At 39.7% G+C, this 16,851-nt stretch overlaps 1 protein-coding gene across 2 annotated transcripts in view; it reads right to left on the bottom strand.

Moving 5' to 3' along the window:
* The window catches only part of LOC128743286 (arrestin domain-containing protein 4), a 79,673-nt gene extending 64,755 nt beyond the window's left edge, over window positions 1–14,918 (bottom strand). For both annotated transcript variants that reach the window (XM_053839834.1, XM_053839835.1), the window contains exon 1: window positions 14,682–14,918. In XM_053839834.1, coding sequence (XP_053695809.1) covers window positions 14,682–14,802 — 121 coding nt within the window. In that variant the 5' untranslated portion in view covers window positions 14,803–14,918. The remainder of the gene's footprint in view (window positions 1–14,681) is intronic.
* Between the last annotated feature and the right edge of the window lie 1,933 nt (window positions 14,919–16,851).

Genomic DNA, 16,851 nt, shown 5'->3' with positions numbered 1-16,851 from the left:
CACACACACACACACACACACACACACACACACACACACACACACACACACACACACACACACACACACACACACACACACACACACACACACACACACACACACACACACACACACACACACACACACACACACACACACACAGAAAATGCTCAGTTTTCGAAACTGAGTCGAATGGTATATGACATTCGGCCCGCAGGACCTTTTTTCCATTTCCGGTTTTCCGAGTGATTTCTATACCTTTATACTATATATTTATATAGTAGAAAGGCAAAACATTTATAATACCTAAATATTGAAAAACATAACATACAAAAAATAATATTGTACCAAAAAAAATCATCAGTGGAAAAAATCGTAAGAAAGGATTTTTCTGACTTTTGGGAAGATAGAGCAATAATAAATAGAACATTTCTGATACCTGAAAGTCAAAAAACTTGACATACCAAAAAAATTTTGTACCAAAAATGATGATTCGATTATCCGGGCTGAAAATAAAAATGAGCACCCGGATAATCGAGTCCGGGCTGTATTTACAAAACAGAGATCTAGCATATGATCGTTTTCATTTAGAACATAATTGTTTTTAACAAGCCCAGCCGTACTATATCCATCCAGCAATTGAGTAACGCATCCATTCGTAGTAGAACGTGAAGGATCAGCAAAAAGAAAACGATCACCGGCTGCTGTCCAGTTAATGCAATTGAGATTAAAGTCGCCAATCACCAAGATTTTGTCCCTGATGTTCATTTGCGATGTTATCCACGAAAGCGAATTAAGGTGCTGGTCAATGAGAACTGAGTCATTCACACGATCCGGTGAAACATATATGACACAGAAGTATAGCGTGTAGCTGCTCAAAGCAAAAGCAACCCATAGTTGCTCTACTGCGATGCAGTTTGGTGGAGAGAGTAGATGAGTTCATCTGTTATCTGTTTAGAAAGAGTATTGCTATTGAGCCTGGTTTCGGTAAAAATGCATATGTCGTATGCTGCATCGGAAACAGCAATGGCATAATCGGAAATGCTCATATTAATGCCTCCTAAATCCTGATAATAAACAATTAGCTCGTGACTTAAACTAAAGTTGACTGGAATGTCCTGCGGTGTTGTGACTGTGAGCCAGGCAAGAGTTTGAATGACCGTGCAAGTCGACGTTGAAGTGGTGATTCTGTTTGTCGTGTATACTGTCGGTACGGGTAGCCGAACGGGTCCTGATGGGAGCGAAGGCGGTGTACCACATTCTGAGAGACGAGCGATGGAGATCGCGTCATTCGTTTGTAGGAGTTTGATTTGCAATCTAAAAAAGGAGTAATTGATACTCCTTTTGGCCAGAAACTCGCATCGGTTATTTGCCTCTCTACTAACTTAGGTACACTTAATTTAAAGGAGATAAAAGATAGAGGACGTGTGTTAATCTGTTGATTGACTAGCTCGTGGCAGCGAATGCTCCTAGAGCCGCAGCTGGCCTTGCGGGAAATATAGCTAATTATGTTTGTTCAGATTCGTGTGGCAAAAAACGTGTCAAAAAGAACCATTTTTCATTACAAATGTGATCAGTAACAACTGAATCACCAACCGCAAGCGTAAGATCAGTAGACGGATTAACATTAGCTCGACGAATAATTGTATTGGACAGAATAGTAAACTTTCCACTATTACCTATAACTCGTTGAGGAGTAAACGACGGCTGCAGGTTTTGTTGCGAAGCGGTTATTACTGGAGCATTGAACCAGGTGACGTTTGTTGAAGCGGTGTTGTAGGCATCATGCGATTTGATACGGTTAGAGTTTGTGATACACTCAAATCTCGTTTTACGCCCACTATTAGGGGGACGTAAATCAAATCGGTCGTAAAAAAAGTGGACGTTAATTCAAATTTCGGACGTAAAACGAGAGGACGTTAATTCAAATTTTGGACGTAAAACGAGAGGACGTTAATTCAAGTTTTGGACGTAAAAAAAGTGCTGGTTCCAACATGGAATAACTCGTGATCCTGACCGTATAGAACGTTGGTATCTTCGACAAAGTTGTTTATCAGATCAAGGGCTTTTCGTCGGATTGTATGGATTATAGAATTGTCTCATTACGTGGCGCTAGTGTATATGTAGTACTCTTATGCAGGCTACATCTTGCGCTGCTGACTATCTAGAATGTTGCGGTCTTCGGGAAGGTTACTCAAATGATTTCCACCTTCAAGTTGGTATGGAAAATAGCGCATAATCGTCTCAGTACGTGGCGCTAGCATATATGTAGCATTCTTATACAAGCTGTATCTTGCGTTGCTGGCTATCTAGAAAGTTGCGGTCTTCGGGAAGGTTACTCAAATGACTGACACCTTCAAGATGATATGGAAAATAATGCAGAATTGACCTATTATGTGGCGCTAGCGTATATGTAGCATTCTTATACAAGCTGAATCTTGCGCTGCTGACTATCTAGAAATTTGCGGTCTTCGGGAAGGTTACTCAAATGACTGCCACCTTCAAGATGCTATGGAAAATAATGCAGAATTGACTCACTACGTGGCGCGAGCGTATATGTAGCATTCTTATACAAGCTGTATCTTGCGCTGCTGGCTATCTAGAAAGTTACGGTCTTCGGGAAGTTTCGGAAAAATTTCTGTTTTATTTGTCTGAGAGTCCTTATCCTCGTACCACAGGGGTGAGGGGTCTCAAAGCATCATAAAATAAATTCATGTCTCCAAAATCACCCACAAGCCAAATTTGGTTCCATTTGCTTGATAAGTTCTCGAGTTATGAGGAAACTTATATTTCATTTGTATGGGATCCCCCTTCTTAAAGAAGGCAAAGGCCGAAATTCACTATAGAAAAATTTCTTGCCTCCAAAACCCCTTACATGCCAAATTTAGTTCCTTTTGCTTGATTAGTTCTAGAGTTATGAGTAAATTTGAGTTTCATTTGTATGGGAGCCCCCCCTCCAAAAGAAGGAACGGGTCTCAATTTATCATAGAAAAAATTCTTGGCTTCTGAAAACTTCACATGCCAAATTTGGTTCCATTTGCTTGATTAGTTCTCGAGTTTTGAGGAAATTTGTCTGAAGTTTTTGGAGCGTCTTAGTAGAATACGAAACCTAAAAATAAAAATAAGAAAACTTATCCAATTTAATTCTACTATGTGTATTTTATTCAATGACAGATATCTGTCATTGAATAAAATACACATAGTAGAATTAAATTGGATAAGTTTTCTTATTTTTATTTTTAGGAAATTTGTGTTTCATTTGTATAGAAGCCCCCCCCCCCTCTTACGCCCTCCTTAAAATTGCTCTTTTACCCATTCATAAAATTGCTGGCCATTTTATCTATCCAACGACATATAAATCGTTCAGTTTCGTTCAGTAGTTTAGTAGTTATTCGCATTCGCGTTTTCACAAAGTGCTACCCAGTCCCAGTATAGTAAACAAAGACGTAGTCCTACGTCAAAATATTTTAAATGTTTGAGCAGGCACTGAAAACCTTGAGCTTTAACTCCATATTTGGTACCAAAATAATAAAAATCAATTCAGTGGTTCAAAAGTGATAAATTATTAAAGAAGGAAAGCTTGGCAAAAGTTGGGATTTTTTACGACCACTCATTCTCAAAACGGGGCTCCCTAAGTGTCAAATGGAAAAATAAGGGTGTAAATTTTGTAGAATTTTTATGGACGGTTGACCAAGCGGGAAAGAGAGGAATAAAAAATACACAATCATCCTAAGAACCTTCCCCGGCCCCAAAAACCCTTGCACGTTAATTCAAATTTTGGACGTAAATCGATAGGAAGTTAATTCAAATTTCGGACATAAAATGAAATTACGTAAAATGAATGGACCGTTCGGTAACTTAAACTACCTTTCCGAAGAAAGGAATTTCTTGTACAACCAAGATCATGAGTTATGGCAAATACAAAAAAACATACACTAGTGCAGCCGGTTCCTTACCACCTTGAATTTTCCATACCATCTTGAAGGCGGCAGTTATTTAAGTAACCTTCCCGAAGACCGTAACTTTCTAGAGCGCCAGCAGCGCAAGATACAGCTGTATAATAATACTACATATACGCTAGAGCCACGTAGTGAGTCAATTCTGCGCTATTTTCCATACCATCTTGAAGGCGGCAGTTATTTAAGTAACCTTCCCGAAGACCGTAACTTTCTAGATAGCCAGCAGCGCAAGATACAGCTGTATAATAATACTACATATACGCTAGAGCCACGTAGTGAGTCAATTCTGCGCTATTTTCCATACCATCTTGAAGGCGGTAGTTATTTAAGTAACTTTCCCGAAGACCGTAACTTTCTAGATAGCCAGCAGCGCAAGATACAGCTGTATAATAATACTACATATACGCTAGAGCCACGTAGTGAGTCAATTCTGCGCTATTTTCCATACCATCTTGAAGGCGGCAGTTATTTAAATAACCTTCCCGAAAACCGTAACTTTCTAGAAAGCCAGCAGCGCAAGATACAGCTTGCATAAGAATGCTACATATACGCTAGCGCCACGTAGTGAGTCAATTCTGCGCTATTTTCCATACCATCTTGAAGGCGGCAGTCATTTGAGTAACCTTCCCGAAGACCGCAACTTTCTAAATAGTCAGCAGCGCAAGATAAAGCTTGTATAAGAATGCTGCATATACGCTAGCGCCACGTAGTGAGTCAATTCTGCGTTATTTTCCATACCATCTTGAAGACGGCAGTCATTTAAGTAACTTTCCCGAAGACGTTAATTCAAATTTCGGAAGTAAAACGAGAGGACGTTAATTCAAATTTCGGACGTAAAACGAGAGGACGTTAATTCACGTTTTGGACGTAAAAAAAGTGGACGTTAATTCAAATTTTGGACGTAAAACGAGAGGACGTTAATTCAAATTTTGGACGTAAAAAAAGTGACGTAAAACGAAATCACGTAAAATGAACGGACGTAAAACGAGATTCTAATGTATTTGGACAGCAGTAGAGTACGTAGCGTTGTTGGCGATGACAGCAGAATCAATGGCAGCATAACTACTTGTAGCTATAGCTCGGTGAGGTGTAAGCCAAGGTTAGTCAAGAGAGGTTTTCTGATGTTCAAATTTGTTTTTCACCCCCGATGGGTTATTGTAGCAATTAGGGTCATTGAATTAGTTTGTTCCTGTAGTTTCGATAAGTTTAGCAATTAGAGTATGTGTCACTAGAAATTATGGTTAGTTGGCTACTCATACGCCATACACCTTGCGTACAAGTTAGCCGAGTTTTCTCTTATCTAGAGCCGCTCATTCGCTATTCGCAAAACTCAAATTTCGAAGCACGAAGCGTAGACTTCCTTGCCATGTTCTTCTTCAAATTAGCCCGAGGAAAGTTCAATAAACTCTGGGGAATGAAATGGTTAGATGCATAAAAAATAGAGGGAAAAAGAGAGATTTGTTCGCGTTTGAAATGGTCGCAGAAGTTCGTTACAAAATTCCGCTTTCAAATTTAAAAACCTCGTTCCTATCTGAGGGTCTTTCAAATCTCGCCTCGATCATTTCTATTTGAACAGTCGAATAAGTCGGAGTAGTGTGTTCTTGTGTTTCGCGGTTTTAAACGAGGTTTGTGCTAAGAGTGAGAATGTTTTTAGGTTAGTTAAATTAATTAAGTATCCTTTGTTAGGCAGGATAGCGCAGTCAGGAGTAAACTAAGTGGAGGCTTTGCAAGCAAGTGTGGAGAATACAAAAGGTAAATAGTGCGAATTTAAAAATTGGCTCTTGGCTTTGGCTCACCGCGTCGAACAGCCGTTCGACGGCTTTTTGTGTTCGATTTTTTCAACTTTTTTTAGCGCTCGGCGAAAGCTAACAACCACGCCGCAAAGCTCATCTACCCTTCTACCGCACACTTTCGACCCACCTTCAGCTGGAATACGAGGTTTCTAGCACCGCTAAACCACCGTCGATCGGACTAGTCGGCCCATGCTGAGTGAATCCACCACCGCCATTTTGTGAAAGCCAGCATAGCATTCCAGCGCATCATAAACCGCCGGAGTGGTGATTAGCTGTAAACGCAGTAATCTGAAGTACCCGGATTGCAGCATCGCCGTGGAGTAGTGTGAATCTTCGCTACAACCCGTGAGTACGCTATAAAATCCCTGCGCAGGGTGATGCGCTAAAGCGCTACAGTGAGCCAACACATTCCATCATAGCAAATTAAAGCTCGCGAACCGCGAGCCAATACGCTGAAGAATTTTTAGAGCAGCAGGCCATGCTAAAAGTATAGCTGAAGGCGCATTAGAATTCTCCACCTACGCAATTATGGGACCCGTAAGCAAATCTTAGAATAGTTCAAAAATTCTAGGTTAGAGAAATGTTAAACGTTTAGAATAAATTGTTAAAATTGTAAATTACGTTTCTGTTAGTTTCTGTCTTAATGGAGTGATATTTGATGCGGTTTAAATAGTCTAAAGGTGTCTCACGTCTCGCGTTCGTCTTAGTTTGTTGGATTTTGTTATTTAGTACTCCAGGTTGGACTGCCTGGGAAAACAGTCCCCGCACTCGGACTTTCGAAGCTGGTCAGTGATCTGTTCGTACAGAGTTTTGTCCGGTGATGAGAAATACGAGTCGGTTTCTGATAGTAGGGATTTTTAAGGAACTTCTGAGGCTTTAGAGACATTATCGTTCGTAGACTGAGTACCTTTGGCGGATTGCGTCTGCTGTTTTGTTTCCCCCCCTTTTGAGTTTGTTTAACTGACCCGCACTGGCGCGGAGTTTCTTACCGGGCAAGCCTGAACGTGGCAAGTGACCATCTCACGAGGTGGCGCTTAAGTCACTTGCTTCAGAGATTTGGGGGAGCGAATAGCGGACTGATTGGGTGGCCGTATTACGGCAGGCTACATTACCCTTGACGATCACCGAAATTTTCAAAGCGGAAACTGTTGAATGTATAAACAACGTCGATGGTTGCTAACCAATCGTTCCGTGAACTTCGGTTCTACAAACTGTGAAAACTAGATCACCTTGGTGTAATCGGAGTGCTGACCCAGGTGACATTTGTTAAAGCGTTGTTGTAGTCAGCGTGCGCATTGATGGTAGCAGTAGCAGTAGAAAAACAAGTAGTATTGTGGATAAAATTATTGGCGATGACAGCAGAATCAGCAGAAACAGTAGGAGCGTAACCGTATTTATGGTTCGTGGAAGCAGCGGGAACGGCAGCAGCAGCAGCGCAGGTTGAACTAGTAGTCAAATTTGCAGCATAAGTGTTTTCAGTTGCAGTTGAGGGGCCAGCGGCCATTTGGCGGCTATTTGCAACTACGGTGGCATTACAACTTGCGGGCATAGCAGGTACAATAGTGACCCGATCGGTAGAATTAGCATTGGCAGCGACGGTGTTGGAGGCAGTGGCAACATTGGCAATAGGGGTGGTAAGGGTGGCAATATGGGCAACCTAAGCAAAACCCGTCATAAAACATGTAGCGCGTAATCAAAATTCTAATAATTACCATAAACTTACGTCTTTGATAATTAACAATGTTAAACTTTGACATGTCTTTGATAAATTAACAATGTTAGAATATTGATTGACTATGAACAGCCATCAAATTTGAATGTTTAAAAAATGATACTTTTTGCTTCGTTCAAAAACCATACGGATCATAATGGACCACTATACGGGGCGAAATGGGCACTTTAGTTAAAGTTACCATTTCAGTCAGTTTTTACTAGAAAATAGCATAAAAGATTATCTATACCTATAAAAAGGATTTCTGTCTGTCTGTCCGTATGTTCCTTATAGAATCGAAAACTACTGAACCAATCGGCGTGAAAATTTGCACGTAGAGGTTTTTGGGGCCAGAAAAGGTTTTAGTGATGGTTTGGGACCCCTCCCCCCACTAAGAGGGGGGCTCCCATACAAATGAAACACAAATTTCTGCATAACTCGAGAACTAATCAAGCAAATAGATCAAAATTTGGCATGTGGGTGTTTTCGGTGACAAGAATTTATTCTATGGTAAATTGAGACCCCTCCCCTCTTTATAAGGGGAATTATAACTCCTCTCTCCTTTAAGAGGGGAGGGGCTTCCATACAAATTTCCTGATAACTCGAGAACTAATCAAGCAAATGGAACCAAATTTGGCATGTGAAGGTTTTCGAGGGCAAGAAAATTTTCTATGGTGAATTAGGACCCCTCCCCACTTTGAGGGGGGGGGAGGGGCTCCTGTACAAATGAAATACAAATTTCCTCATAACTCGAGAACTAATCAAGCAAATAGAACAAAGTTTGGCATGTGGGTGTTTTCGGTGACAAGAATTTATTCTATGGTAAATTGAGACCCCTCCCCTCTTTATAAGGGGAATTATAACTCCTCTCCCCTTTAAGAGAGGGGCTTCCATACAAATTTCCTCATAACTCGAGAACTAATCAAGCAAATGGAACCAAATTTCGCATGTGTGTGTTTTTGGAGACAAAAATTTTTTCTATGATGATTTGGGATCCCTTCCCACTTTAAGAGGGGGGACTTCTACACAAATGAAATACAAATTTCCTCATAACTCGAGAACTAAACAAACAAATGGAACCAAATTCGACATGTAAGTGGTTTTGGAGGCAAGTTTTTTTCTATGGTGAATTGAGACCCCTCTCCTCTTTAGAAAGCGAGTTATGACCCATCTCCCCTTTAAGAGGGTGGACTTCCATACAAATGAAAAGCAAATTTCATCTTATCTAGAGAACTAATCAAGCAAATGGAACCAAATTTGGCATGTGGGAATTTTAGATGGCAGAATTTTTTTCTGTGGTGTATTACGAACCCTTCCCCTTTTAAGAGGGGGGGGGGGGCTCCCAAACAAATGAAATACAAATTTCCTTTTAATTTGAGTACTAATCAAGCCAATGGAACCAAATTTGGCATGTAGGAGATTTTTGAGTCTTGAATTTATTTTATTATAATTAAAGACCTCTCACCCCTGTGGTAGGGGGATATGGACTCTCATACAAATATAACAGAAATTTTTGCGAAACTCAAAAACATCAATCGAACTCGAGAAATTCGAGACTCTTCCATAAACCATTAATCAATTACAAGATCACAAAAACTATCTATACACTCGAGTCTTTTTTACACGGTTTGTTTTTTTTTCGATTACTCAAGAACGGTGCAATTTAGGAACCAGTTACAAAATACGTGACGAATGTCGGGCCTCTCTCAAACGTATTGAGAAATAAATGAATGGTCCCTAAATAGCCCCTTCTCAATATTCGAAAAAACAAACCGTGTAAAAAAAGTACTTGAGTGTAGTAATACTAGATCATTCAGGACGAGATGGCCGTGAGTGTTGCCGGCGACCCGCCGTCGGAAGCGTCGCCTGTGGGGAGGCAACTCCCTGCAGAAATCACTACTGTCTAGGTTTATTTATTTTCCGAGGTCTACCTGGGTTTCCTGGAACGAGCAACAGCGAGTAAGGGCCTGAAGTATCTTCAAATTGAACCTGCAAGGTTTGGTGTACTGTTATAATCAGTGCCGGGTGATTAGAGCCATGTGGTATCAGTGGGTCAACAGTCTCAAACAGCTCACACAAAGTAACGTTGTTAGTCAGTACCAAATCAAGAAGACGATCGTTACTATTTATCACAATTGATTTGAGTTAGACCATGCAAGTTGAAACCATGCAAGCCGGCTCCGGTTTGGCAGGCGAAATATGAATGGAGGTAGTCAATAGCAGGCAGATTATTGTTCATTCGAATCCACCGCAATACCGGCTGGTTGTAGTCGCCGAATAACAATGAAAAGTCAGTAGACTGGAAACGGGACATAATAGAGAGTTTCGTCGATCAGGGGGCAAATAAATTACATCGACATTAATTTTGCGAATTGGTGTTGTGATTATTACTCACAGTTGTTTCACAAACCGGCGTCGGATCAACAAAGCTAATCAGTCGGGTTGAGACAGCAATCAAGACTCCTCCGCCGCGTGTCTTATTACTGTTAATGCGATTGCGATCGCAACAATACACATCAAAAAGCTTACCAAACAGCTGCATAGAGTGAATTTGATCATCATACCCGTTCTTCAAAAACTTATTGCGGATATAGTCATCCGTGATTTTTTCTAGTAACCTGAGAGTCTTAATAGTTAATAACTACTAATGAGGCCAAGTTTATAACAAAACGCAAAGCAGATTTTCATTTTCATTTTTGAATGTATAGGGGGGTCAAAGGACCTGGTCTTCAGTAACGAATTATTGTCCATACTACATCAACAGAGGGAATAGGTTCGCATCACAGAATTTTATCCCCAGGGGTGAATTGAATCTTGTTTAATGCCAGATATTTAAAATAGTTATTGAATTGCTACACGTCATGGTTAAAGGACATTATTTCCGTTAAGTATATATAGAGTGTATTGTATTTTTCTTTTTTTAGTGGGGTATCGAATTTGAGCTGCTTGACAGCTTGATTTTCAAGGCCCTACCCAAAAGGATAAATTTCAACTTGTATCCTTCTCCTTCAACGGTATACCAGACGGACTTGCCTATGTTGGCCAATTGAACACGGGTTGACCTGCACTGTCTCTAGATAGGTCTACAAAATAAAACAAATTGGCTGTAGTGCGATGTGGGTGTTCATAGTGGTTGTATGTGTGTGGCTGCAGATGTGTAATACGGCCACGGCCAAATGATTAGATGTCACATTTCAATCGTTAGAGCCTTTTTCCCTTCTAAGTTGATGAACACATCGGGAAGCGGAATTAAACTTAGTAATGTAATTATGTATGGAATGTTCCGACTCGGAGACAAGAAACAAAAAGGATACCTAAAGAATACCCATGGCTACAAAGATCAGGGCATCATTCAGGCAGTCATTGTTGGGCAAGTGGTGCACAACCAGAGTTATCTCAGTATGGCCTTTGACTACGGGAAAATGAAATCATACGACTTCATACCTCACACGTTCTTAACTAAAATATTGGATGGAGGTGTATAAAATAGACTCTGTAGTCGTGAGGTTCCTGCAGTATGCGATAGGGCAGTAGACTACCCCAAGTAACAATTGCAGGTTGATCAAACGATTTTATAGCTGATTTTATTCCACCTGTGTCTGAACTATGGTTGAGTTTTAGAAATAAAAACCTTTTTGTAGCTCCTAAACATCTACATCTGGTAATTTTATCATGCTTCGGTCTTGTTAATGGCTGCTTTCGAACTTAATAGAGGCCTTTCCGCGCTTTTTAATAGCCAATTTGCGTAATGCTGTAAAATCAATTTTTAGAACGAGGAATAATTTTGATATGCTTTTCCAGTCGCTTAATCAAAGTCTCATAAACCTTTACGCAGCCAAAAAATCTATTTTTGAATTAAAAAAAATGGAACGCGTCATTAATATTTTGCCGTGAACATTGTCGGACGCGATATTCTTAATTTCGAATAACTTCAATTCGTATAAGTAAGCTAGTTAGAAATGCATGTCTTTTTTCGGGAATTGAACCCGTTATCTTCTGGTCTATAAGTACTCATCATATGATTCGCGCCATCTGCATCTGCAGAACAGAGAGCGGAAATATTCTTTACACCTTACTTTATGCATCTTTGATCGCCTTAAATCAACCCGTAAACAGTAATTGCTCTTGCAATTCAGCTACCATTGTCACTTGGGACACTGCCGTGAATCGCATAACAGTCCCATTTATATAGGAAATTCCATGGAAAATGGGACTGTTATGCGATTCACGGAAGACAGTACATCTTAGTGATGGGAAAACTGTGTTGAGCTGGAGAACGTTGCGGATTCAACGAGGTAGCTTCCAAGGGGATTCATTCAGCCCGCTTTGGTTTTGCCTAGCTTTGAACCCCCGCTACGCTTAAAACGCTTAACAGAAACGGTCATTGCTATAAGATTAACCCTCTCTGTCCCATGGTGGCACAGGTGATCCATGACTTCCGATACTAAAATCAGCCGATTCAATTTTTAAAGCATTTAAGTATAGATATTTTTATCTCAGAACGTATTTAAAACATTGTTGTGTAAGCGGCATAGTTTTACTTTACGAATTTTTTATTAAAAACTTTATTAAAATGACCGAAAACTGTAAATCTCCCAAATACCCTTGGGACAGAGGGGGTTAACTATTGCCAGGACAAGCATGAAAATGTGACCCGTACCTTTTATATGAATGATCTCAAGATCTATTTTGTATCAACAGAACGGCTAGGAGTAGCTATCAAAGCAGAGAGTAAGCAGCGATATCGGTATGGAATTTGGGATTGATTGATGCTGATCAGTGTTGATGGCTACGAGGTCTACGATGAGGAGATGATTAGGAATATGGTTCATGGCGAATCGTACAAATACCTTGGTTTCAGGCAGCTCACCAGTATTCGCCACTCCGATATCAAGATAAAGCTGCGAGTAAACTGTATCCTAAAGCCTTTCCTCAACGCGGGGACGAAACTGAATACATTTGCCATTCCCCTGTTGACCTACAGTTTTTGAGTAGTGAAGTGGAGCAAAACTGACCTAAAAGATCTTGAGAGGAAGGTCGGCGAGAATTCAAGCAAGTTGTTATACGCCACCCTCAATCGTCACTGGAGACAGTAGAAGGGGGTGTGGGAATAGTCGACATTCAGGCACTGTGCCTTGCTCAGGCGTGTCAGATGCGTGAATATTTCGTAGAGTGCGCAACACGACACGCTGATAGAGCGCTTTACGTCTGGTGCAACCAGACTATGACCTCAGATGCAATCTATTGTCGATGAAAGATAAGATTACGTCTTGGAAGCAGTAAGCTATACATGGTGCTCACCCCTGCCAATTAAACTGGCCTTATGTTGACAAGGTCACGTCGAACTTATGGCTCTCCTGCAGTGAACTGTCTCTATTGGTCGAATCCAACCTGATAGCCATTCAAGACGGGATTATGACGAGAAATTGTAGGTGGTATATCTGGCATCAGGATGTAGAGGATGTATGCCGAATGTGCCACCAATCACAAGAAATCATCGACCACATGATAGCTTGCTGCCTAGTACCAGCAAACAGCCTATACCGAACACCACAACAACATAGCAAAGATATTGCACCAGAAGTTGGCGCTGCAATGTGGTTTGTTAAAGAAAAATGTGCCAAATTACCGCTACAAACCAGATCTAGCCTAAGAAAACGGCCGTTTCAAGTTGTATTGGGACCGCACCGTTCTGACGGACCTTTTTATTCATCACAACCGACAGGACATTATGGTTTACGACAAGGGTACACGAATAGTAACCATTGTTGACGTCGCCATTCCACTGAGCCGTAATTTGGAGTCAACACACGATCACAAAATAGTAAAATATCATTTGCTGGCAGTGGAGTTGAAAGATTTATGGAGATTAGAAGAGGTCCTAAGAATAGCTCCGATAGTGCTGTCCGCAACCAGAGTGATTCCGAAAGTATTGCTGAAAGACCTAAAGGTGCTGAGGTTGTTAGATCGTGAGCTAACTAAGCTGCAGAAATGAGTGATACTTAGCACCTGTGTAATTGTCCGTCAGTTCCTGGGTCAAGACGACATATATATCCCAGATCCCAGATGATAATGCTATGTAAAGAACATGAAAAAAGTTGAGCAGATCTACCAAGCGTAATCCCTCTTTGGCAACCGCCCGGGTAGGTAAAACTTGGCGACTTTGTCGCAAGTGCGAAAAATCGGTAAAAAAAAGAAAAACAAAACCACTTGAGCCCTGGATAGACTAAAATTCACGACTCGGGTAAGCCAAGCCAAGTCTGATGGCGTTTACCCAAAGGCCTGAATCAATAGAAAAAATTTAAAATCATGATTCTTAAGTTGAATCTTCAAACATTTGGCTACATTGAATGTTAAATTGATTCAACTGACCGATACCTTTGGTCATCACATTTGGCATCATTAGTGTGCATCTTTCATTTATGTAAAGATACACCAGCGCTAGGACCTGGTTGCGGTAAAGCAATCCTCAAGGTTAGGCCCCGCCCAGGGAACAAAGCGCAAAGCAGATTTTGTTATAAAAACTTGTTATTTAAAAGTCATTCTGTAATGTATTATATTCATTTGATCAAGAAATCAATGCTTGTTATCAACAACAAACCCAGTTGGGCGTTGGTGGAACCAACGAAAAATGACCATTTTTCCGTGGAAGTTTTATGCTGCCGTGAATCGCATAGCAGTCCCATTTATATAGGAAACTCCATAGAAAATGGGACTGTTATGCGATTCACGGCAGCATGGTTTATGAGTATTTTTGAGGTTCATTTTCAAAGAATCCTTCTGTAACAAGACATGAAACATGTGGCGTAATTTGGTGACTAATACTTCGAATCGCAGGTTTTTATTAATGCTGAAAGTTTACAACCCCCTAAAGTTTGTTACAAAGTTACACCTAATCTCGATAGGAGTTGTTCATATCTATATGCGACAATAGTTATTTCCAGTTGCGGGTTTGCAGTCGTGTAAAAAACTGCTATTGCAAATCAACTGTACATCTTCTCAAATTACTATATTGGTAGGTATTGCCAAAAAACACCTATCAATATAGAATGTGAACAGCAGCGTGCAAAACATAGGTAGGTACTAAAAACTGAACTGTATTCATACAATAGCGTAGCGAAACATTGGTCATACATGCCGAAGCCCGAAGGTCGCATACGTATGATTTTGCTACATTACAGCGTTCGATATGAATTGTGGAAAGTGTTTTAGTATTACAAACATAATCAGTTATACCTAAAACGGGTGTGTTTTCTTGCAGTTCAAGTAGCACTCTTCCGGATAAGAACTGCCCCGGAAAATACAGCAACGAAGAATTATCAAACAGGATTAAGAATTTCAAAAGCTTTCTTGGCATGATTATTAATTCAACTAATTTCTGAAGCACTTTGTAATATTTTGTTCAAGCTTTCGTTCTACGTTAAAAAATACACTTATAAACGTTTTTTCCTAATACACATTTGTAAAAAAATTAATACTTCATTGCTTAAAAACCATTATTTGTTCTATTCGTTCTACTATTACTATACTGATCAGTGATCATTCACTATACTGATGATCAGTCATCGATCATGACTATATAGTATCATCATGTCTAAATAAATATCTGACTGATCCAGAGATGCCAGATTTTCAAAAAAAAATATTTCTGTAACTACCCGAAAACTGGAGTTAAGGCATCAAGGCGATCAAGGCGGTAGGATGGCGCAGAGTTGTGTAATAGAGGTTTTCCGTCAGATCATACCCCTCCTTTTCTTATTTTTTCCCAAAAGTACTCCCAATACGAGTGACAATGGTGCAAAAATATAGTTTCTTCGTTGACTCTAGAATTTACTATATACGATTTTTTGAACAATGCAAATTGCAAGAATGTTGAATTTCTTTTCACCAAATCACGAATGTTGAGTTTTAAAAAATTGGTTTCGGCAGCACTGTTTATCAAAATTTTTAGTTTTTCTGGCAGCATTGCACAACAGATTTTGACATATGTGTATCAGCGGTTGAGTGAAAAGAACAAAACGAATGAAAAGCTAATGATTACCTTCTTTTTCGTTTCGTGTGTTGCTTGCCACAAGAGTAAAGAGTGGCACAAATGGTTTCGAAGTGGTGAAAATAAAGGACACTGGTATAAAAAGGCATTTAATACATCCGAGAAGTGATGGGTTGAAATATACGTATTTTATTTTTTCATTTTCACAGTAGTTAGAGGCTTTATCAAAGAAAGTTTTATATGGGTATCATTTCTAAGAGTCAAAACCGAACATTTAATGAAAAAAAATTTTTTGACGGAAAACCTCTATTGTCAAAATTTTTGCGGACTGAACTTATGTCGACCAACATTACAAAAGGGCGGATAAGCCAACTGTTAAACAGAACGAGTGAGTGAGTTTATCCGGGTGCTAAATATATTGTGCTTTGCAAGAAATCTTTTCATTCTCGGAAAGTTCATAGTAAGCTGTCAAAATAATTCTGTATTGAGCGAAGCTGACGAATTTTCGTTAATTGAATATCGATATTTTTCACATATCGATACGTATACTCAGCTGAGAGCATAATCAGCAAAAATGCTCGCATCACGTGACGATCTGCATTTTACATTTGTTTTATAACACTCCGTTTGACTTGTTTTATAACGTGTTAACATTTACAAAGCTGTTATATGCATGCCGCAATTAACTATTTCGAAAAAAAACTATCGAGATTTCGTCCACGAATATCGGTACCAGTTATATCGATACATTATCGCCCAATGCTGACCTCGCCAAATATTGAAGGATGTGCTTTTGTCCAGAGCTGCCATACAAATAGATTAATTTCTATTGTTTAGATATTGCAACCCCATTCCGTACTTCTTAAATTTTGTTACTATATTTACACATATTTTTATACTTATGATATTCAATGAATTTATATAATACATATTTTTGAATGTAAGATCCTAAAAGTCATTTTTTTGCGGTGATTGACGATGCGGGTTACCGCCGCAACAGGATGAAAATTTATGTAAATAACCGCAATAACGTAACAAAAATTAACATTTCCTTTGGAAATCGAAGGTGCGTCAATTTTGAACGGCACGTAAAAACGATCGTCGCAACATTTTTGACACTGGCGGGTGTTATGGGAAACTGTTAATAACTGTCACTTTGTTACGGGGTAGTGGAATGTGCGCACAATAATCATAGCTGTTGGAAACCCCTTGTTTTTTATCAGTAAATTTGAGCAATCGGATCTCGAGCAGTTTTTTTCTTCGGTGTTCGAGTAGTTGAAGCATTTTTTTTAGAAAAATCTGGCATCTCTGCGTGAAACTGCGAAACCATCCTTAACTAACCCATCAATGTATTTTGTATATTGTTGAAGCAAATAGTTGGTTGTAATTGTTTTTGAATTAATGTGATTTTCCGCG

Source organism: Sabethes cyaneus, chromosome 3, assembly GCF_943734655.1.
Source record: "Sabethes cyaneus chromosome 3, idSabCyanKW18_F2, whole genome shotgun sequence".
Classification (NCBI taxonomy): domain Eukaryota; kingdom Metazoa; phylum Arthropoda; class Insecta; order Diptera; family Culicidae; genus Sabethes; species Sabethes cyaneus.
This window is presented reverse-complemented; position numbering and strand designations above follow the sequence as displayed.